Source organism: Parasteatoda tepidariorum, chromosome 6 (genome assembly GCF_982258835.1).
Source record: "Parasteatoda tepidariorum strain Cologne lab strain chromosome 6, Ptep-v5.0, whole genome shotgun sequence".
Classification (NCBI taxonomy): domain Eukaryota; kingdom Metazoa; phylum Arthropoda; class Arachnida; order Araneae; family Theridiidae; genus Parasteatoda; species Parasteatoda tepidariorum.
Genome location: NC_141760.1, coordinates 54,118,924 through 54,142,568, shown reverse-complemented (window position 1 = coordinate 54,142,568; position 23,645 = coordinate 54,118,924). Strand labels below are relative to the sequence as shown.

Genomic DNA, 23,645 nt, shown 5'->3' with positions numbered 1-23,645 from the left:
TAAATTTCTATTTGCATTTTTATAAAATAATTAATTTATAATAAATTTGTATTATGTTTAAAAGTTTCCTACAGAAAAAATCTATCATAAAAAATTTCTAACATTTTCCTTTGGCTAAGAATTTTAAAATCTGGCAAATAATTTGAAATACTTAGTATAGGCTATGTATATATATATATATATATATATATATATATATATATATATATATATATATATATATAGTAATATCATAATTAAAGGTCAATAAAGAAAAAGTGCTGGTAAAAAAAGAAAACACAACACTGGAAGCAAAATTATAATGGCAAACATACTTAATACAATGAGTAATTTAACCAGTGAGAATAGCCTAAACCAAATTTACAAAAATTACAGTTCAAAATAAAACAAAATTAAAAAAAATTAGCACTATAATGAGAAAATAAAATATCATAGTAAAAGGTGATAACATATAGATAAATTTGCTTTACAGAGTGGAACAACTGTAAGTCAATTTTACTTGGAGATGGTAAGATTCGTTTAATGCAGACTCTTATAAAAAAAAGTCCACATGTTTCGCAGAGAACTTTTATTAAAACATTTTCCAAATTTTGAAAAAAATCAAATGACACACATTTTTCTTTCTTTTAGTTTTCACTAGTTATTAATACAGAATCACAATAATTCGGAGAAATAGCAACGGACATTTAAAGGTTGTATCCGGAAGAAAAAATGCTCAAGTTAAACACTTTGCTGGGGGAGGTACATGGGCAAAGCATTTGCAGAGGAGGCCTGATCAAATCCTTCCCACAGCATCCACATTATTTATAGTTTAGCATTGACCACAGTGCTGATGTAAAATATCCTCAGAGGTAGTTGGATCATGGGTTTGAGTCCCCTGGACGCCAGACTAACTGTAGCAGGCTTAGTGGTTTTCCTCTCCATGTAAGTGTTTTATCATGCATTCAGCTCGGCTAGAACATTTAAAACAGGACTTATCAATGTAAGAGTATTTTATTTGAATAAGTAGTTAAAAGTTTCTATCACAATGTACACAAATACATTCATGAAGATTTTATTACATTAAGAATAGGTTTAGCTAAAATAATTTTTATATATAATATTATTGAACTAATTTAACACGTTGAATGCCATAGGGGTCACCGGTGACTGGTGCTGAGATTTTTCGTAGCGCCACTGGGGTCACCGATGAACGGCGAAACCTCGATTATTCGAAACACATAATTCGAACAAATTTTTAATGCTCTAATTTTTTTTATATTATTATTATTACTAAAATGAATATACTGAAAAAATCATTTTGGCCAGACGGGCAAGCCATGAAAATTAGTGTGGCATTCAACATGTTAAAGAAAAAAAAAAGTGTAAATCTATCTAAGCTTAAATACATAAGAAAGTGCAAGGATTGTTTTTAACACAAAACAAAATTGGAGTCAACAAAGAAAATTCAAATGTAAATCGAAAAGTAATTATTTATAAAAATAATTATTATTTATAAAAATATTTAATAATTAAAAACATTTTTTTGCATTTACTGGAACAGAGTCAAGACAAAGTAACAGCAAAAAAAAAACTATTAATCATTTAGTTATACTAATAATATAAATTTAGATTACACAAACATTAAATTGCCTTTCAGATAGCAAAAAAAAAAAAAAAAAAAAAACAAACAATTTCACTGCATCAAGTTTATACACATATCAATCCTTACAATCAATATATTTTCTTTCTAAATATTATCAAAATTGCTTCGCTTCATATTTTTTTTACTACAGTTCAGGAAAAGCATTAGTTATAGATTAAAAAAAGTTTTTTGATAATGTTATTCTAAGTAACACAGGTAAGGTAGCAATAACAATAAAAAATAAAAAAAAGTTTCTTAAAAATTATTATCACTGATGCTGAATTAGAAAGTTTTACTAGGTAGCTTTTCGTAGCAAGAAAACATGGAGTATAAAGTGTTGAGCATTGAATATGAAGTACCAAATATTTTTTTAATAAATTATTCAGTATATATCGATAAAGCATTAAGAATTTATCTTGGAAAATGCCAGTGACACAACAGCGATTCTGCATATCTAATCCATTTGTGATCCAATGAATGTTATGCAAATAATTTTTTTATTTTTTATATATAGTTATTGATATCAAAATTATGTAAATTAAACTGCTCTAGTTAACAATACTTTAATATTTTTTAAAAAGTTCAAGCTGTTAAGTACTTGGCATTATATTATTTTAAACAAAGAGCAAGGTACTCATCACCGCCCATCACTCAACCATGACCAAAAATCCTATTTCTAGGGCTTTACTTTTTAACGGCCATGGTTAAAATGCCATGTAATTTTGATACTGGTCACATAAAGTGGACTCCGCTTGAGCTAGCTCGTTTGAATCTTCTGCATGATAACCAATGAGAGAACTTTCACTTGTGGCATAATTTATATGCAAAGTATACACGCCAGTTGTTTTATACATTGCCAGGATCTAACTCATTACCCTAGTTCTCTAATAAGCAGTGTGAAAGATAATTTAACCAGCTGTGCCACAAGAGCACCCTGGAGCAAGCTATTAATCCTTTTTAAAAATCAAATAAATTAAATTTCAATTTGAAATGCTAAAATTTTTAAAACGAATTTCACAGTCATAAATAATTATATATCCCATGTTATCTATTTTGAGTCATAAATTCAAAACTAAAATTTGAAATTATACACTGAAAGCTGTGATGTTAGAATAAAACATTTTTAAACATTAGTACTTTTTCAAAAAAAATAATAACTAATTAAAAATTTATAAATCATTAGAAGATTGCCTTTTTCTCCCATGCTTACACCATATTTAAAATATAAATAAAGCATAATCTTATTTTTTTCTTCAGGTTTATATCAATTGTAAGTTTAGTAACAGTTTGAAATAATTATAATTAGATATCAATGTCAATTGTTTTCTAAAATAGCTAATGATTGAAAGTATACTTTTCATAATTATAATAAAAATTCGAAAACATTCTTCGTTGTTTTTTAAATTATTCAATCATTCTGTGAGAGAATTTCTGTGATAGCTCTCGAATGTAAACTAAGATAAACAAAAAAGCAAATTGGTATTTCAAATAAAAATGATTTCTTATTCATAGCAATCGCCACATTGAAAACCTCATACAAAATTATAATCAAACACTACAGAACAAATATAGGGCACTTTAAAAACATTCCTCTTAATATTATAATGATAAAACATAAATAATACAACTACAACAGAAATGTAAACATAACTAGGGTTAGCTCTCTCGCTTAAACATTTTTATAAGATTTGTAGCATTAATAATTCACTAATAAAAATTGAAATGTATTAATAAAAAAGATGCCGTCGTTACTTAGGAATTAATATAAAAATAAGATACAAGTATTAAACTTACCAAATTCAAGCATTTTTATAACATCAATAGAGCACATTTGTAGAAAACTTCTTCCATCGGTAGCGTGGATGCGAGGGGACAGAAAACGTATTTCGTCATAAAATTTTTCACTGATGTGCGCATGCGCTTGTTCTCCGTTACATGATCGTACCGAAGAAAAAGAAATGAAGCGAATTTCAGAGGCACGAAAGTCTTTTTGTACCGCGCATTGACTGGCGTTTGCTTTGGTACCTTTAATTTGTTGTGGTGCCTCTCATTTTTAAAGGCACATTAGTTATGTGCCTCTTACGCGAGAAAATACACGGTACATTTAGCCTGTGCCTCTGAAATCAGAGGTACAGTTTTTAGAGTGTACATAACGGGTTAAGGGTTAAGTAGATTAAAGAGTCCTTCCTTCCTTCCGACCGAACTCTACTATCGTACTGTGGAAAAGGTGGAGAGAAAGGAAAAATACAAAATATGCTTTTATTCATTTTTATTTACAATAAATGCATATTTTGAATTTTCCCTTTTAATTCCTTTTCATATAGTCCCACAGTGAACTGATTTTATAACCGTCGTTGAACAACCGACCCAATTTTATGAGTTTACTACTACTATTGTTCAACTCCGTAGCCTTGTAATTTTGAATTCAACCCAGATGCCAAGGGAACTCTTACGTCGAGTATTGGGAGAAATTTGCGTTCTTGGAGAACTTTTTGATGGAGCTAGCCCGCATTTGCGTTACATGGAGAGAAAGACCACGATTACCTCCCAGGGTTAGCCTGACGGAAGGGGTACTCTAACCCATTAGCCATCTACGACTGAGAATATTTCACGTCAGAACTGTGGTCGGTGCAAGGCGGATGCGGAATTCGTATCGACTGGGATTCGAACCCGGTTCGCCTCATTGGAAGGCGAAAGCTCTATCCCCTGAGCCATCGCGGCATACAGTGAACTAACTGATTGTGAAAATACGGTTCCCAGGGACGCCGAAATCGAGCATCACTGGCAGCAGTCAGAGAGCGGGTGGGTGACCCTCTGCAGAGCATAAAAATAGTGATAGCATTTCTTCGGATCATCCTCTGGGGTCTTTCCCCAGACCATAGCCAATTGCTACTTGTGCAATTCTAGTGGAACGTATATAAACTACTACTACCTTCTTATTTAAACTACTACCTTCTTATTTAATTTTCATAAATAATCTAATGGTGGATATTTATTCTGTTCGACAGTATCTTTTGAAACATGCAAAATAAAAGGTCATAATCCTATCAAAACTTGAGATATAAGGTGAACGGAATTTGGGATTATTTATTCCTTTTTTCAGATAAAATTATACCAATATATAATTCTACAATCAACATTTTTCGAAAAGTAATTTATACATTTATCAGTTTTTAGATTTTTGATTAATATCTTTGTGTTTGACAAAATTAACTAAATCCTCAAAGTTTTGCGTCATCAAAACCGGTTTTTTATTAATTTAAAAAGTAACGAAATTAAATTTCAAAAATCTAAAAAACAGATAAATGAGTAGTTTTTATTAGTTACTCAAAACCATAAATTGCATAATATTATAGAAAGACATTTTTTAAAAGAAAATCTATAAAAATTACCAAGTATTATTTCTCTCATCTGATAAAGTGACCCTTTTATTTTTTATCTTTTCAGAAAGATATAGAGATGTTCATTGATACTAGATCAAAATTTTTGTTTAGTACAAAAGGAAAAAAAATTCACGGAAAAGAAAATAATAAATTTAGCCAAAAATTAAAGATGCCGAAAGTGGAAGCCTCGAAATAATAAGACCACTATCAAAAACGGTGCAATTTTAAAGAAAAAGACATAATTTAAAATTTTTAAGTAATTGTATTCAAAATTCATTGTGAAAACACCTAATGTACCATTTGTAAATTTTAAATTTAATTAAACCTACATTTTATTAATATCTGCTCAATTTCAATAATCTAAGAAAAAATATAAACTATATTTTGTGAAACTACGAACAATTTCAACTATATTTTGCGAAAGTGATAAAAAAAAAAGATCCACAATGGTCTCGGGAGGATACAGGATGGAATATTTGAGGTGGTATGAACTCTTCACAATATGCTATATGATTATCTGATACAGTTTCGATCTTTATAAAGGTAGTGCTATTACTAAGTGGACATTTCAGAAGGAATAGTGCCTTTTGCCATACATCTAAATTTACTCAGAAATGTTTTGGGGGGAAAATGTAACTGTTTTTGTAACATAAAATCTATTTGAAATCCGTGGAAGATCTTATGGGCACAAAGTTCATATAATTGTTAAACTATTTTTATCTACCAATGAGCTAGAATAAAAAGCATAAAAAAATGACAAATAATTTCTGAACTTAACCACATCCTGATATTTCAATGAAAACTAAAGTGTTTCAGGTCATGAGTAGAAGTGAAGGACCCAATATCATTTTAATTTTTATGTTCTTACTATTCTCAGACAAGTGTTGGATTTCTGAACCTCAAATCAAAGGGGTAGCTAAAATCTATCATATATATGGTTTCAATAATTTTGTGAGGAAAGAGGAAGAAAGTCATTGCAAACTTTACTTTTTGCCATTTTCGCCATATTTCGAAACATTTTTAAGTAAATCAAAACATTTTTGCACATAATTATAATAGCAAATACAAAATCGATAAAGCAGTTTTTGAGTAATAATATTTAAAGGATAGTAAAATGCAAAATCGATGGAACAGTTTTCGAGTAATAACATTTAAAAGAAGCCGTAAAGTAAAAAACTGATTTTCAAGAACCATTTGACCAATTCTTAAAATTTGTTTTGTCATTTAAAATTGCATTCTTTAAAATAACGTATTTAATTATAAACCTTAAAATTTATAAAAAATATTCTTTTCTTCTATTTTGATAAACAAAAAAATTTTTGATTCATGTAAAAACTTCTTGAGATATGGCAGAAGACACAAACAGTTAAACCAGCATTAAGGGGTCCAAACATTCGAACACTCTCTTAACAAAAATTATTAAGAACATACTTTCTAAAATATGGCAAGATTCCAGTTTTTTTTTTAAGTTTTAATATTCTAAATATGTTGGAGTTTTAATATTCTAAATATATATCAAATGTTGAATTCAATACAAGACTTAGTCTTGTATTGAATTCAACATTTGATTCAGCATGAAAAACTACATGGAACAGAACTTCACTTGCCTAGATAGCAATGTGAGGTACATAAATGCCAGTTTAACACTGTGCTTTCCTAATGTAAAAAATAACTAAACATGAAAAATAACCAAGTTGTCATACTAGCAAGGGAAAATTTTTGTTGGAAGAGCAATCAGCAGGTAATGAAGGAAAACAATTCTTTTATACAAAGGGAAAACACTGTTACACTTTAACACAATTTCTAAAATGTTATTTAGAATTTTATACACCGCCAAAACCTATTGTCTTAAATGAACAGTATTGTTCAATACTATAAGAACAGTATAGATTTTGTTATAGAGGCTGAGAGTAGATATTTTTCTTCCCATGAATTCCGAGCTTGACATGCAAGATTGAACAACTTGTTACCACTTGATAAGAGTGACTTAACAATTTTGATTAATTATTTTTCTTTCTTTTTTTTAATGTTCTAAGGTTAAAATTTTATTATCATACCACTTGATGATTTTAAAAAAAAAAAAAATTTTTTTTGATGGCTTCCAATTTATGTTGTCCCCAAAATTAAAATCACAAGCTATCTAGATGATGAAACTGACATATTAGATAATTTCATGTATCAAAAATTAAACCCAATATTTAAAAATTATGCTCGCTAAAACAACCTCATTCTTTGTATTAACTACTTACTCTGAATCAATGAACACTTTATAACGCCAACATTTTCCTTTCATTTATTGATTATGATCTGTATAACTTGAATTTTATAAATAAAGCGGAGTTTGCCATCTACAGATTTTATGATTATTTTCATAGTGATATCCCCTTACACTACCTAATTATGAACGGGTTGGCTTATTTTATCAAACTTAAAATAACTCTAAACTGTAAGTATCCAAATATCTGAATGTCAGGAATACACACTGAAAATTGTCCTTTGAAAAATAGTCCATTGGCTGAAAATTTTGAGAAGCCATACACTATATATATATACATAAAAATGCAATTTTTCCTTTAAAAATAATATCTCAATTTAAAAAAGAATCAATGCTAAGAAAATTTCAGTAATTTTTTTTTCTCCCCACAACAGTACTCTATTTAATTTAAATGTTTGATTTATTTAATATTGTGTTAGATTAGATATTATTTAATATTTTGACTTTCCATAACAAAAATTATTTCGTATAACTTTTAAGAGAATTTTTTTTTAATTCTAAAAATAGCTTCTCATAGATCTGGACTATTTTACAATTTACTTTTTTATTAAAAAAATTTTGATAAATGTAATGTAAATTATTGTTTTTAAGAGAGAGATTTACCAGCAGCTTGGTAGCTTTTTAGATTTGCAAGCACTTGAAGATGTATTTGTATCCCAATTACTACTAGCTAGGTTATTGTATTTGTTTACATCCAGCACAGGCCCCAAAGAATTTAAAGCTTCTAAATTTAAAAAATAAAATAAAAAATACATCAAAATTTGATGAGGATTGCTGTGAGTTATACTGGTTAAGTTTTGAACAACGAGAAACTGTCAAAACCAAGGGATTATTAGGGCAAAAGTAATGACACAGAAATCTTCTCTAAGGTTGGACTAGATCAGTCAAATTTCCTTTATAAATAGAAAAACAAGCAAGGTTGGATATAAACTGTTTGCAACTATTTCCCAGTTTCAAACGTTATTATCAGAAATATATATATAACCTAGATATAATGGATGAAACATAATATAGAAAATCAAGAATTTATATTATGTTTTACCATATAATATGATTCATCCAGGAATTGTGTCATAACATAAAACATCAAAATGCGCTGCTTTGTTGCATGCAGGATATCACCTCATAGAACCTTACAAATAACAGTCAATAAACTCAATATCTTATAGGAACCATTAACAACAAGAAATAAATCTTTATAAAACTATTATTTTAAGACAACAGATCTTGAATGAACACAGTGGCACTTGCCTCTATGTTCATTGGTTCCAATTTAGTAAACAATCCATATTAAATGTTATTTTGCATGCTACCCTCCAACATCTCTCTTATACTAGTTAATCACTTCCAAACCAGCTTACAAATAGTTGGCTAATGTGCAAGTTGAGAGTTCAAGTGGAATGATCTGCAGGAAAATCTATTTACCTTCGAAGAATAAAATTACAAAGCATATTTACAGGAGCAAAACTAAATCATGTTGGATTTCAATTGTAGTTGAAAATTCAAATTGCAGTTTAAAAATGAACACGTATTCAAATATTAAAGTCTGCTGAGAAAAAAAAAGAAGTTTGTTACTAACAGGAAAACATTGCATTATGAAGACGAAAGTATAATCATAGTTTCTTTAAGGAATAAGGTTAAAAAGCATAAAAATCATTCTTCAGTTGATAGAATAAACTAATTGAATGAGAAACATACATGAACTGACGGTAAATATTTCATTAATTCGTATGAAAGTGAATATAAGTTGTAATACAGGAATTATTTGAAGGTTGAGACAGGCAGGACGATTATATTAAAGCGTTAATATTTGAAATATGAATTTGATAAAATATATATTTTATTGTTAGCGTGCAGTATGCGATAGCATGATTCTAATTATAATTAAATGACACTTAATTTAAAATATTGAAATCTGTCTTTTAAAATGCCAATGACCCAATAAAAACCGCTATTATGGAATAAGACATACCCCACTTTTGATTGCTTTTGAGGTAGATATTCTTCTATGGAATGATTTAGTCGAGCTGGGTTCTCCATCACTTTCTGAACTTTCATCTGTTACAGTTTCTGAAAATTTTTCGGATAAATTTTCTGCACATACCGTCCCCGTCGCCATCTTCCATCCCTACTGTTCAAAAACAGTGACAGGAATGAAATTTCACCCAACAGATGGCATGCTATATTCAATCAAAATGTCGTCTGCTGAAAAAGTTTTGTTTCTGAATCGACAATTTATCATAATTTTTCAAAAAATTATAAAGATTTTTAAAATTGATGTAAAATAATGTTATCTTTTGTAAAAGACAAATATCTGCTCTTTTAGTTTTGAGAATAAAAGGGTTAATATATTAACCTAAAAGAGAGAAAAATCGACGATGATTTTGAATCGAAACAAAAACTAATCAGAATGATGGCTTGAATCAGTTTTGAAATTTGCCAATAAAATCAATGTAAAAATAAATAGAATGTATAAATTCAACGTAAAAATTTAGTTCACTATACTAGAAATAAAAGGAAGTTTAAATAAATATTGCGATAACATTATTCCTTGTCTTTTTTTATTCGGTTATAAATAATCGTTATCGAATGCAACGTGTTATTATGTTTTTAGAAATTCATTACTTTTAGGAGTTTAAAAAGAATTTTACTGACTAGTGACTCGTGAGTATGATTTTTTTAATACTTCTGCACTTTTATCTAACAGCGATTACCTATTATTTTACAATTTTTTAAATTTTATATTTTTCACCCTTGATTACGCTTTAAATTATTGGCATTGTTTTTTAGTATATTAGATGACCTAATTGTTAATTATACCTTCGTTTTTCCATTTAAACTGATTCTAAGCTTTTTCTACATCTACAGCATTATTAATGTTTATGAGAAATTCGGTTGTCATCCTCGCTCATGATTCTTGAGTCATTCATTGTTTATGTAAGTAGAGCTGAGCGACGCGGCGGACATCTTGGTTGGAGTCTATAGTGGTGGCATCAGGTGAGGTGCTTGTTGTTGGGGAACTGAAACTTTGAAGCGATATTTCTATTTAAAAAGTTATTCAATGGAATTTAATATGATGTCTGATCAAATGTCAATGATGGGACCTACTCCAATGACTTGTTTATATTGTAATTGTAAGGAATCCTCTCCTGAATTTGCTCGTGAAAGAGAATTGTGCTTACAGTGTTTTGAAAAATGGAATGAAACGGAACAAACCGAATTTGTTGAATTACTTTTGACTAAAATGCTCCATCATCAACACAGTCATGTAAGTTCATTTTTACGCCCCATGCTTCGACGAGACTTTATTTCTCTTCTACCCAAAAAAGGCTTAGATCACGTTGCTGAAAATATATTGTCCTACTTAGACGCCAAATCGTTATGCGCTGCAGAACTTGTATGTAAAGAATGGTATCAAGTAATTTCTGAAGGTATGTTATGGAAAAAATTAATTGAAAGACGTGTTCGTACGGACACTTTGTGGAAAGGGCTAATGGAAAGGCGAGGCTGGATCAAATTTCTGTTCAAACCACCTCCAGGTGAACATCATCCCGATCATATGTTTTATAGACGTCTCTATCCCAAAATAATTCAAGATATTGATAATATAGAAAATAATTGGAGATGTGGGCGCCATACATTAAAAAGAATCAATTGTCAAAGTGAAAACAGCAAAGGAGTATATTGTGTACAGTATGATGACCATAAAATTGTTAGTGGTCTACGTGATAATACAATCAAAATATGGGACCGACATACTTTAGAGTGCACTAAAATTCTTACAGGCCACACTGGTTCTGTTTTATGCCTTCAGTATGATGATAGAGTTATTATAAGTGGCTCCAGTGATTCCACTGTTCGTGTATGGGATGTTAAGACTGGAGAACTTATCAATACTCTCATTCACCACTGTGAAGCAGTTCTCCATTTGCGTTTCAATAATGGAATGATGGTCACTTGTTCCAAAGATCGGTCAATCACTGTGTGGACAATGGCATCTCCAACAGAAATTACTATCCAGAGGGTACTTGTAGGTCATCGTGCTGCTGTTAATGTTGTAGATTTTGATGAGAAATATATAGTGTCTGCTTCAGGTGACAGGACAATTAAAGTATGGAATACATCTACCTGTGAATTTGTTCGAACATTAAACGGACATAAGAGAGGTATTGCCTGTTTACAATACCGAGATAGACTCGTCGTTAGTGGCAGTTCTGATAATACCATAAGACTCTGGGACATTGAAAGTGGTGCTTGTCTAAGAACTCTAGAAGGTCATAAAGAACTTGTGAGGTGTATACAATTTGATAATAAAAGAATTGTGAGTGGTGCTTATGATGGCAAGATCAAAGTCTGGGATCTTGATGCTGCTTTAGATCCAAGGGCCCCTGCTGGTTCTTTGTGTCTACGTACTTCTGTAGAACATTCAGGGCGAGTGTTCCGTCTCCAGTTTGATGATTTCCAAATTGTTAGTAGTTCACACGATGATACAATATTAATTTGGGATTTCCTCAATGGTACTCCTCCTGAAACTCCAGTTTTAACTCTTAGATCGCCGTCTCGCACTTATACTTATGTTTCAAAATAAACTTTTTTTTCATTATGTGATATTAAGCATATTTAAAGTAACACTGGTGCACAATTGATTTGCTTCAACTAAGATATTAAGAGAGACAAAGCTGGTGATATAAGACTTCTTTTATTGACAGTTCAGAGAAAAAAAATAGTTCCTTTATATTGTAGATGGCACTAAACATTTGTTTTAGACAGTTTATTTTAGCTGTTATGTTCTAAGCCATTGACATTATGTTAGTTTATAACTTTTGGACTTCTTCAAATTATTTCATTGCTGTAATTAAGGTCTAGATATATACTGGGTTTTTTTTTTCCTTGGGTACTAGCTAATGTATAAAAATTATATTCAAACACTGCCTGTATGATATTTAATTAAAATTTTCTGATACTTAATTTTTTTGTGGATGCTAATGCAATAATATCAAATATAGTACTGTGTGAATAAAGTTTACATATTTAATTAATTTATAAACTTTCTGATATCTCTTTGTTTGTAATACATTCCCTTTCCTGTATATATTTTAAGTATGCTTGCTTGTTTGGGTCGTATGAACTCTTACTATAGCACAGTGTACAGTAAAATTTTGTATCGCAGGTGTCAGGGATGCACCAAATAAGGGTTTTAGCTGAATATATTAGGTATGTGATGTTAAATTAAAAATTTTCTGTCTAAGAATGAATTTATTTTTAAAATTTATTTATCAAAAATTTTGATTTCAATCAAATGTTTTCTATCTTACATTATTTCTTTATTATAAGTTCATGAGACATCTAATTGTAGTAATGTATCTTCATTATCTATTTATCAAACAACTATAATTATTGTAGTATTTAATTATTTATGAAGTTTTTTAATTTAAATCAGCGAAGATATATTTATATATATATCTACTGTTACATTTTACTGTTTTGTTAGTTTCATATCATTAATTGAAATCTAATTGTAATAAATCTCAACTCTTTTAATTTTCTTATTTCAAGCTATATTGCCATTTAATTATTTAAGTAATAAGACTTCAAAATTTGGTAAAAATTTAAATCAAATTTTGTTATAGATTATTTTAAAAAAGTTATACATAAAATATAATTTTTATTTGCTAAAAACTGAATATTCTGTGCATTCCTATTGTGTAATGTAAATATTTCTTATAGTAATTAATGAACAGCTAATGAATAAATAAAGATATTGCTTTCAGACATATGTTTTATTGTATTTTTTTTTGTGGAGAATTTTAGAAAATATTTGTTTTTTAATTGGTTCATTTTTATTATGTATGGGTTTGATTTATTTAAATACCTGCTACCTTATGAAATTACAGTTGTATTTTCTTGTAGTGTCATAAAGCCAAGCCTAAAACCTGACACATAACCACTTTGACTTGGGTGCATTTTCACTGTGTCCATGATTTTAACCTTGTCCATCTGAATTTAGTTAGTTTCTTCCTTTAGATATATTTTGCATTTTTTATACCATTAAGTTTCATTTGATTGAATTTTTATTGATAATAAATTATTAAATGATTATTAAGTAGTGAAGGTTTCCAAAGTTATTGAATGTGTAATTTGATTGTTTAATATGTTAAAAAATGTAAATAGCAATTACAATACAGAATCTATAGTATACAACCTACCTCTCTCTACTAGTAGAAAAATAATAGGAAAAGAATATATATAACAAAACTAGATAATTCAATATTAAAACAGTGAAATTAAATCTTATTCAATTGTCAATATATATAAATATTTTATCTTTTTGAATTTTTCTCCTTAAAATAAAATCATGCACAGTTTAAACATTAAAACATATCAGTTACAAGAAATCGGTGATGTTTTTACAAGTTATTTCAACTCTAACATTGGTGATAGTGTATACTATGGTGAAGTTGTACAATATTTATTTTATTCAAAAATATTGAGGGTAATATTTGAGTTGTAAAGGAAGGACTGCTTTACAAAATTATATTTAGTTATCAGGAATGGAGACAGAAATTAAATTTAAAATAAATATAAACTGAAATGTATTATGAGTACAAAGAGAAATGTATTATGATCTATTACAATGCATAATAATCAGAATTCAATACAAACTTAGCACCAAAAAATTACATTTTTATTGCTTTAGATCAACATTATGTTCTGGCGAAATTTGTGACAATACGTGTTTTTCATTACAGACTAGTCACCATATAAATTTTGCTAGATCGATGACTTTTGTCAACCAGAATTTGGCATCATTCCCACATGTAGGTGAATTTGTGAAATGTTGTGTGAAAAAATGAATGTGAAATGTTGTGTGAAGGTGTGTGAAAAATGTTTTATCTAGGAATACTTAGGACTGGTGTATAAATTATTTTTGCTTTCTCTAAAAAGCCATTTTTTCTTATTAAACTAAAAAAATAATTAAGTTATTTATTCATTGTAGGCCTCCAAAGACAAATCGGTTTATTGCATTGGCTTTCTTTTACAATGTTGTGTGCAATTAATACAAGTTGCATATAGAGAATAATTAACATTCTAAGAACTGTTTCTTAGTCATATTAAACACTTGAACTCTTTAATAAAATTTTCGCAAGTCATTGTTAATTACAAATGCTATACAGTTATTTTCTTTCCAATTAGTTTGACAATTTTATAAAGATCTATATGCTAAATCAAAAATGTTTCAAATTCAATTTTTGAAGATTTCTAAATCAGAAACATTTCAAATTAAATTTTTAAAAAAAATTGATTGCTGTTTTTGCATTTACTTTTACACACACTTATATTTTAAGAAAATATAAACTAAATATTTAAAGTTATTTTTTTGTGTGTGTGTGCAGGATTTTTTTTTTGAAATAATGAGAGTTTAGAAACTTTTAATCAAACTATAAAATAGTGTAATAAAACATCTTAAATTGAAACATTTTTCAAAAGGTACCTTACTGTATCTTTGTTGGATTGTGAAGATTGAATTAGGTAGAGTATATGAATTAAGAAATACATAGTTAATACAGCTTTTAATTACAAGTTTTTCTATTAGGAAGTAGGAAAAGCATGAAACAAGTAAAATGTGTTACACTTGCATTCTCATTCAGAAGTGTGTATTTTTGATGCAAAGGTTTAGCCTGCAGTGAAGCTGCTTTTAAAGAATAAGGCTCATAACCACATTTAAAGCATGAATTTTATTTTCTCTGACTTAAACCTTTTATTGCTTCAACTTCAGCATTGCATTGATATAAAAATATTAAAATCTTGTTTTCTACTATTTTCAGTGGCATTTAGAATTAGATTTGCCAATTTCAACACTATATCTCTAACTACCAAGAATCTAGAGTTCTGCAACACTCCAATTTAAGTGCAGAAAAACTGTATCAGTATTTGTGCTCATTTTTGGTGACATCTGGACAGTAACACTTGCATAATTTTAAAAAAAAAGGCATTTGGGCAGTTGCTCAAAACATGAGTAGCTATTAAGAACTATATCATTTATTTTCTTTTTTACATTAATTGCAAGTTCTGAAATTTGACTGTGGGACCTAGAGGCCTTGCTTACTGTACTTTGCTCAAACTGATTCCGAAATGGGAACTCTTTGGAACCCTTGATTTGAGGCTTCATTGTAAAACAATCACAAGTCACTTTTTTTGGTTTTTATAATTTAAAGTAACACTAAACATTTCAAAACTATTTTTATCATCTTTATATGTATATAAAGACGTAGTTTTTTTATTATTTCGCTTGAATTTTTTTCGATTTTCAACATTTAACTAAATTGAATATAATGTACTGATCTTAATGTGTCAGATTTTATGCTGTGTACAAAGTTTTTTTAAGACTTTAAAACACAATTTCTCATTTGCATTTCTGGCTTGTCATTGTGCCTATATAGATAAGCGTATTTATTGAGCTCAACTTAAAATTTTGTAAGCTCCTTCTGTATTTAGCGTTTAAATTACAACATATGTTGGAGCAAGAATGCAAAAACTTTTACTTTGTGGCCTACAAAAATTAGAAAATATTTCAATACTTGGGAAAAATGTAAATTGCTCATGAATGAAGAGAATTATTTTGGTAAAAGGTATTCCCAATTGCCTTTTAGCCTATTAAAATAGCACTAGTTCTTTTATTTTTAAAGAAAATTTGAAGGTTATTTTAACTGATAAAAGTGTTGACTATTTGGATAAGTTTGTGTACTTTCTTTTTCAGCAAGGAAAAAAAAGTTTTAACACTGTCAGTTGAAAAGAATTATATAAGACAGTAAAATAATCATTTATTAAAAAGACATAATTTAGATTTTAAAGAGTGCTTATCTTACTTTTGGTAAATATGCTAAAAATTTTAAGTTAAGAAGACATAATTAGAAAAATGCTTCATATTTTAAAGAGAGCTTGTCTTTCTTCTCGTTAATATGTTATGAATTTTAAATCCGACTTAAAATAAAAGAACAAATTAGTAGGAAACCCTCTGTCTTATGATGTTACTTCATTTAAAAAAATAGTTGTAGTTTAGTACTAAATTTGGATTAAAGCAGCTGTAAATAACTACAAATGACATTTATCCATACTACACCAGGCTGGCATTCAATTGAGAGTTCATCAAACATTTGCCAGTTCTTCCAAGTTAACATATATAGTTTATTTTAGTAAGTCTTCACCATTTTAAACAGATTAAAATGTTGTGCTGTAGTTTTGTAGACTTAGTGTAGGCTGAATTTATAGCGAACTCGTTTTTGATAAGCCCCGATTTAACGAAGAAATTATAAATACATAGTTTATACAATGTTAAGTTTAATGGAGCATAGCTTGCTTTTATTGCGTAAACATTGGATTTAGTGAGCAACATTTTTGTGATTAATAAGATTTCTACTTTCTCCCACCTCACCAGCTCAAGTAATCCTTTCTTGGAAATGTCTTTTGGGATTGTGAGTCTTATCTGAAGAATAATTCCACAACAAAGAGACAGTAAGACATTTCAAACCAAATTAACTAACTTCTTTTGTAGTATGCAGAAATAAAAAAGCAAATGAAGTAAAAACTAAATTTGTAACTATGTAAGTATGTATGAACTTATATGATTTATTTCATTAACCCGTTTTTTACGAGCACTCAGCTGTAACTGGCGAATATCGTGGTCGCTTTATGCTGATTGTAAGATGAGGGAGTTCAACTTTAATCAAATATATTGAAAATAGGAAAGTATATCATTATAAATTACTGACACAAACTGGCTAAAAAAGAAATCTCAAAATTAATTTCTCAGACCTTTTTAAAAAGAAAGACGTATATCAAAAAAGACAAAATACATTGTGTTACCATATACCTTAACAAACCTGCAATTTGAGAAATCATTATACGTAAATTACCTAATTGACCCATTAATTAAAAAGAAAAATCACACCAAAAAGAGTTCTGAAAACAAGAAATCTGAATTTATTCTTAAACAGCTTTTTAATGCCATATTTTTGGATTATTTCCATTTAATATGGTAGCTTTAGGATTCAGAAATAAATTTGCAATAATAGTTTAAAGCATTGCTTTTGGTGGAAGTGGGAATCGGAGGATTTTCAATACCATCATGTTTTTTGCAAGAAAATCCTTTTTCAATAACAATTTTTCAGTTGTAAAATGTAAAAAAAAAAATTTATCACATTTTCAGTTTGGTCTCTGAAAAATCCAAAACAAGTAGTTTAATCCAAAATTTAAGGGAAAATGTAATTTAAAAAGTGCTGCAATTTATTACATTCCTGGTACAAATGTAGTTTTACTAATTCTAATTTATTTATTGAATACAGCAATATATATATCTGCTATAAATTTTAAAAATATGAAAATCAATAAAAATTTTATATCTTTATTATTTCTTTCATAATATTTTATTTCACTAAAGATATTTTTTTGAAAGAAATCAAATTATTTAAATCATTATTAAAGATGCAATTTAAATCATTTGATTTAAACCAATGATTTTTTAAAGTAAGAATCAGTTTATTTGAATCAACAAACAAACTCTGTTTTAAAATGACTAAATTTTCTGATATTAATTTAATTCTTAACTTGCGATTTTACTATAAACAATTAAAAGAGACACAGATAAATATTTATAAATGATTTATTTATTTAATTCCTTCCCTCTATTTAATAATTTTTAAAAATTGCATTGCCATTCTAAATAAGAAGTTTACTGACCAACAGACCTTTGGCAATAATTTATTTCAGATGTAAAAGACTTTTTTTTTGTCTTGCTATATGTTAGATTATCAAGAATTTTAGAAAAAACTAGCTAATTAAAATCAAATTTCAACATCTGAAATTAAAAATGCAAAATGGTATTTTGAATGTGTATGTGTTGTAATCGTGAAAATGTAGATATGGAAGATCTGAGGCACAGGCATAGCTTTAATTTACAGCACCTAAAGACAAACTAAATTTTTGCACACCCTTGTCAGGGGTCTGTCCAGGTCGAATTTACTACCGTTTAGCGGTACCTTCACGAATTCAATTTTAGGTAAAACGGTAGTTTCACAAATTCAACTTTAGGAAAAACGGTAGTTTCACAAAATGCTTTTTCTTAAAATTTTACTTTTGTATCCCTTAAGAAACAATAAATCTATATTTTTACCATGTTTTTCTATTGATTTTTTAATATAATTTTTAATATTTCACAAATTATGTCTAAATTTTCACAAAATAGGTACCTTTCAGAAAAAACCTAGACAGACCCCTGCTTGTATTATGACGTGGGACTTGCGGGTCATTTTAATTTTCAAATTTTGTAATTCTCATGCGATACTGTTTAAAAAGTGTTTCATTAATAAGTTTCTATTATTTTTCTGAGGCACAGGCATAGCTTTAATTTACAGCACCTAAAGACAAACTAAATTTTTGCACACCCTTGTATTATGACGTGGGACTTGCAGGTCATTTTAATTTTCAAATTTTGTAATTCTCATGCGATACTGTTTAAAAAGTGTTTCATTAATAAGTTTCTATTTTTAGATGTTTTGGATGGCATTTATTGTTTTTGATTTATCGAATGATCAGGATTTATTTTAACGACTTATTTCATTCAATTTGTTATAAATAGTTAAATAAAAAAGAAAGGAACTTATTTTCAATGTAAACTACCAAAATAATAATGAACAATATTTAGGCAAATGCAATAAAAATTTGACGAAGTTATGGGGCCCATAATCAGCAAGTGAAATGTAGGATATTAAAAAAATAAACATCCTATTCTGAAATTCCTTTTTTTTTTTTTTTTTTAAATTTATTTTTATTAATTTTACGACCCTATACGGCTGTGACCAGGGACGGAGGTCTGCTCGTGCCTCCCGCTAGCTATGCCACTGCTCTAAGATAATGATTTTAATAAAAGAGTGAAGAATAAATCTTTCGTTAATGGTAGTTTTCTAAATTTATAGTTTCTTATTATAGTTCCTCTTTTGAGCAGTGATGGCTCAGGGGATGGAACATTCGCCTTCTGATGAGGGCAACCGGGTTCGATCCCAGCGATGGCTGATCAATACTAATTCTGCATCCGACTTGCACTGACCACAGTGCTGATGTAAAATATTCTCAGTGGTAGACGGATCATGGGTTAGAGTCCCCTTGCTGTCAAGCTAACCGTAGGAGGTTTTCATGGTTTCTCTCTCTGTGTAGCGCAAATGCAGGTTAGTTCCATCAAAAAGTCCTCCATAAAGGCAAAATTTCTCCCAATACTTGATTCAGGAGTTCCCTGGTGTTCTGGATTGGGTTCAAAATTACAAAAGCTACGGAGTTGAACATTTGTAGTCGTAAACCCAAAATTGGGTCAACTATGGTTATAAACTTCCTCTTATTCCTCATGATAGATTTGTTATTAAATATAGTGTTATGGAATAATTTAAAGTTTTTTTCCCCCCCTATAACATGGCTGAGGAAAAGGAGAATATGTTAATGGAATAAATAGCAATGATAATATTATGAATATTTTAAGTCAAGTTTTCTTTTATTTATTTATTAATTTTTGCCTGATTATTAAATATATGCGTTAAAAATTTACTATAAAATAGTTACTTTTTCGGTTAACAAGGAAACTCAACTATGTATTTTTTTTTTAAGATTTAAAAAAAATTTGGCAGTGGCTTATATTTTTTGGTTTACAGTAATTTTTTTTACTTTTCGCTTGCTCTCAACTTATTGAAAAGTACCAAAGTAAAAAAGAAAATAATATTGTATAAATCGTACACAAATTTGGAAAATTCTTTGACCAAAACTCAGTAAGAATAAATTGAAATTTCTGGAAAATAGAAAATAATAACTAATTGGGGTATGCTGTGAAGCAAAAATTAGCATTTCCTGTATAATTATTATTCCCTATATAATTATTTTTATTATTTTTCCCAAATTTGAATAAATATACAGTGTAAGATATTTTATTGTAATTACATTCAACAGTGTCTCCTTAAGCGGTTTTAGAAGAGCAGCCCAGCCCGTCTGCCCTTTTATAACTATAAATGAGCCCTCCTTGCCCTTTTTATAAAAATAAGTTACTATTCCTTAAGAGCACTGCCTTTTCATTTTATTTTTTTCTCGAAAATGTTTTTTTTACCTCCTGTTTTAATGATAAGTGCATTTCAGATTTATTTAGTTATTGATAATTATTTAACTTTAATTTTCAATTTCATTCTTTCATTTTACTAAGATTTTTCTTTTGTTGTCTTGTTATATAGTTAAAATTTGCATGTTGTTCTGCCCCAGAGATATTATTTGAGTGGGGGGGCTTACTTATAAGTTTTTTAGTTATTTTAAATTTTACCTTTATTTATTTTTTTAATAAACACCTTTCATTAAAAAAAAGCACTTTTAAATTTTTATTTTCTCATAATTTTCAGCTTTAAATATTAAAAAAAATTCTTTCAAGTTGTTTATCAATTATCTTTTTTTTTTTTTAGTTATACATTGCTTTTTTTGAAGAAAATTTATACACATAGATTGTCTTTTAGCTTGCTTTTAAAAATTTTTCAAAAGCTTCAAATTTTTCTGTAATTTTGATAATGAGCATGAATTGCTCTGTAATAATTTATTAAGAATCAAATTCAGTTATTTAGTAATATTACACATTTTGATAAATTTTAATGGTGCAGTACCCTTTCAAAACTCAAAGTATCCTTTTCTGTGTTGAAGCACCCTGCTCTTTTTTATTTGTTGGGAGAACTCTGCGTTCAAAAAAATATGTTATTTACATTTTTGTACAGTTTATGGATTTTTAACTTTTATATAAATGTTTATATTTCTTTACTAATGTGCATTTTTAATTTTAGCTTAAGTCGTTTAATGTAAACATGTCGGAAACACCTGGGGAATCAAGCACTGATAATGAAGAAGCTGGAAAGAAGAAAAAATCTGTTGTAAGTTGTTGTTTTTTTTTTTTTTTTTCCAACTATTTGATAAGTTGCAACTGTTATCATTTTAGAATTTATTTTTATATTAAATTTTTTATGTACTGTAAAAACATTTTTGTACTTTAAAAGTTGGTGTGCCGTTAAAGAATAATTGTCATGTTTTATCTAAACAAATTTTAAAAAAGTTTTAAAATTAAAATGGTCTTTTGACTTTAAATAGCGTTTAAATAAATTTTTAATTTGAAATTTTGTAGTGTATATAATTACATAAAAATATTTTTAAGGTGCCTGATTCATTGATTTCAAAGGTAAGTATTTTTCTCAATTGATTCAAAAAAATGCTGACTGTGGCTAAACCACCATCAATCAGTTAGGAATAGAAAACTTGAGTATTATATGATGTTTTAGAAATGATTTTCTGGAATTAGGTAAAAGGACCATAGAGAACAATTTTTAATTAGCAAAAATCAGTTTGTTTTAGGGCCCTAGCTGAGAAATGAATTTCAATAGCCAAGTATAGATTCTTTTTTAAATTGTCGATATTTTGTTGAAGCTGATTCATAAGGATTTACCTAAGTTTTTCTTGAATTATGACTTTTTTTTTTTAAATTTTTGTTTGTATTAGTTTATCTTTTAAATATTGGCTTATGTATGTTACATTGAAAAAAATTTAACACTCTTAGCACATATCAATTTTTTGTATCTTTTGAGAGCAAAAAAGGTATTATTGTATTTTATATAGTATTTTATTTGCATTTAAAATTCTGAACATTTTGATCCTTGATAAATTTTTTGTATAAATTCTTCTAAATTTAAAGCTTTTTATTACTGTCAAGAAAACTTTGCATTAATTTCTGACAAAATGAGACATCTTATGGCAAATATGTTTCTATTAAAAAATTCTTACAATTTATCTGATTTGAAAGGAAAAAAATTTATTTTATCTAAAGTTGTTTCATTGTACTGTTTCTGTTTTTGTTTTTTTATTCATGACTATAAGAAATTAAAATTTATTAGTCATAGTTGAAAAAATCAATAACATTTTATAATAAATTATATGTTTTGTTTGTATATTTAGTTATTTTGACTTATTAAATATACCAATTTCATTTCTATAGCTTTTAGATGAATTTAAAATTATATTTTTATATAGTCATTGTGTATTTAATTCTATTATGCTTTACATTTTAGCTTGAAGATAAAAGCAAAGATGATCTCATTCAGATTGTTAAAAAACAGTTGAATTTACTTCAAAAAGCAAAAGGAAAAAGTGATGGTATAGTAGACTCCCTTTTTTCCATATAATCTTTTTAGTTTAAATAAGAATATGACTACTCTTAATTTTTTTTTTCTAACTTAGGTAATACTTTTACTCATTTCCATCCAATATTTATGAGTGAAATTGACCTTTTTTTCATATGCTTAAACAAAATGTTAATAAGGAATGTAATATTTTTGTATTAAGAAGTAAAATTACAAGTAGTATATTTTAGTGACTATATGAGTCATTCATTCATTTGTAAAAATATAATCAATTTAAATGTTTTCTGGAAATAACTTACCAACTTACCAATAAGAAAAAGTACATAATACCAATAAGGTATTATGTACTTTTTCTTATTGGTAAGTTGGAAGATCGCTCGTAAACCTGTTAGTCTCGTGTACTGCTTTTTCATATCTCTATAACAGAATTGGCTAACTTTTTTAGGAAGAGTGCCACTTAAGTTTTATTTTGAATTTGTTTTGTTCTTTTTCCCTTCCAAATCATTTATATTAGTTTTCAAAGATGCTAGAAAAATTCAGTATTTTGTAGTCCAAATCTGATGCTATTTAATAACATTCTTTACTTTGACAGAAACCTACAACAATATCTGACAGCCAAATTAAGTAAATTTGGAAAAATGACTTCTTGGTACAAATTTTAATATAATTTGAGTAGCAGTGTTGTTAGAGATTTTGACTAAGTTTCTGAAGTTCAATTAATATTTTTTAAACTTTTCAATAAGTCTTCATGTTTTATTATTTAAAATCTGCCCTGGCACGTGTGTCTCAAATTAGTTATTCATGCTCTGTACTATCCTTATATACTGATTATTTATAAATAACTGTGTTTTTAACTTTTTGAACCACACATATATTTTTGATATTTTATCATTCATACAAGTGAAACGTAATTTTCAAATATAATATTGACAATCTGCAATTTTATGTATAAATTTTTATTTTTTTAAAAATTACAGCACATTAAGTAGCTTTTCATATTGTTGAATCGAATAAGTCGGTTAAGTTGCAACTCTGTTTATCATGAACTAATATCGAGAATTTTTTATCTAGAAATATGTTTATACCTAAAACTGCCAAAATTATACTTGTGCCCTTTTCACTTGTTAAAGTGGAGATGCAGTGCATATGTTTAATAAGGGGCACAG

The 23,645-nt window shown here is 28.1% G+C and overlaps 3 protein-coding genes and 1 long non-coding RNA gene across 7 annotated transcripts in view; 2 read left to right on the top strand and 2 right to left on the bottom strand.

Annotated features, from left to right (window-relative positions):
- Positions 1–9,694, bottom strand: part of LOC107438610 (diacylglycerol kinase delta) — a 99,139-nt gene extending 89,445 nt beyond the window's left edge. For all 3 annotated transcript variants that reach the window (XM_087165870.1, XM_087165872.1, XM_087165873.1), the window contains exon 1: positions 9,255–9,694. In XM_087165870.1, the coding sequence (XP_087021996.1) occupies positions 9,255–9,401 (147 nt within the window). In that variant the 5' untranslated portion in view covers positions 9,402–9,694. The remainder of the gene's footprint in view (positions 1–9,254) is intronic.
- On the bottom strand, positions 554–3,559 carry LOC147808034 (uncharacterized). Its single transcript, XR_015434645.1, has 2 exons — positions 3,419–3,559; positions 554–953 (listed from the first exon to the last, which is right to left on the bottom strand). It is a non-coding gene; the product is annotated as an uncharacterized LOC147808034 (long non-coding RNA).
- LOC107438609 (uncharacterized) overlaps positions 9,471–23,645 on the top strand; it is a 49,581-nt gene continuing 35,406 nt past the window's right edge. Inside the window, exons 1-3 of one of the 2 annotated variants that reach the window (XM_043040530.3) lie at positions 9,471–9,946; positions 21,136–21,222; positions 22,408–22,492. In XM_043040530.3, the coding sequence (XP_042896464.2) occupies positions 21,157–21,222; positions 22,408–22,492 (151 nt within the window). In that variant the 5' untranslated portion in view covers positions 9,471–9,946; positions 21,136–21,156. Of the gene's footprint in view, positions 9,951–21,135; positions 21,223–22,407; positions 22,493–23,645 lie in introns of both variants that reach the window. The other variant, XM_071178658.2, reaches the window with a different exon arrangement.
- LOC107438611 (F-box/WD repeat-containing protein 1A) lies at positions 9,973–13,054 on the top strand. Its single transcript, XM_043040532.3, has one exon. It carries the CDS (start codon positions 10,344–10,346, stop codon positions 11,868–11,870), a length of 1,527 nt encoding a protein of 508 aa, XP_042896466.1. The 5' UTR covers positions 9,973–10,343; the 3' UTR covers positions 11,871–13,054.

Bases quoted from the DNA above. Each gene is read 5' to 3' on its own strand.
- LOC107438611 (XM_043040532.3), top strand. From the start codon at position 10,344: ATGGAATTTAATATGATGTCTGATCAAATGTCAATGATGGGACCTACT.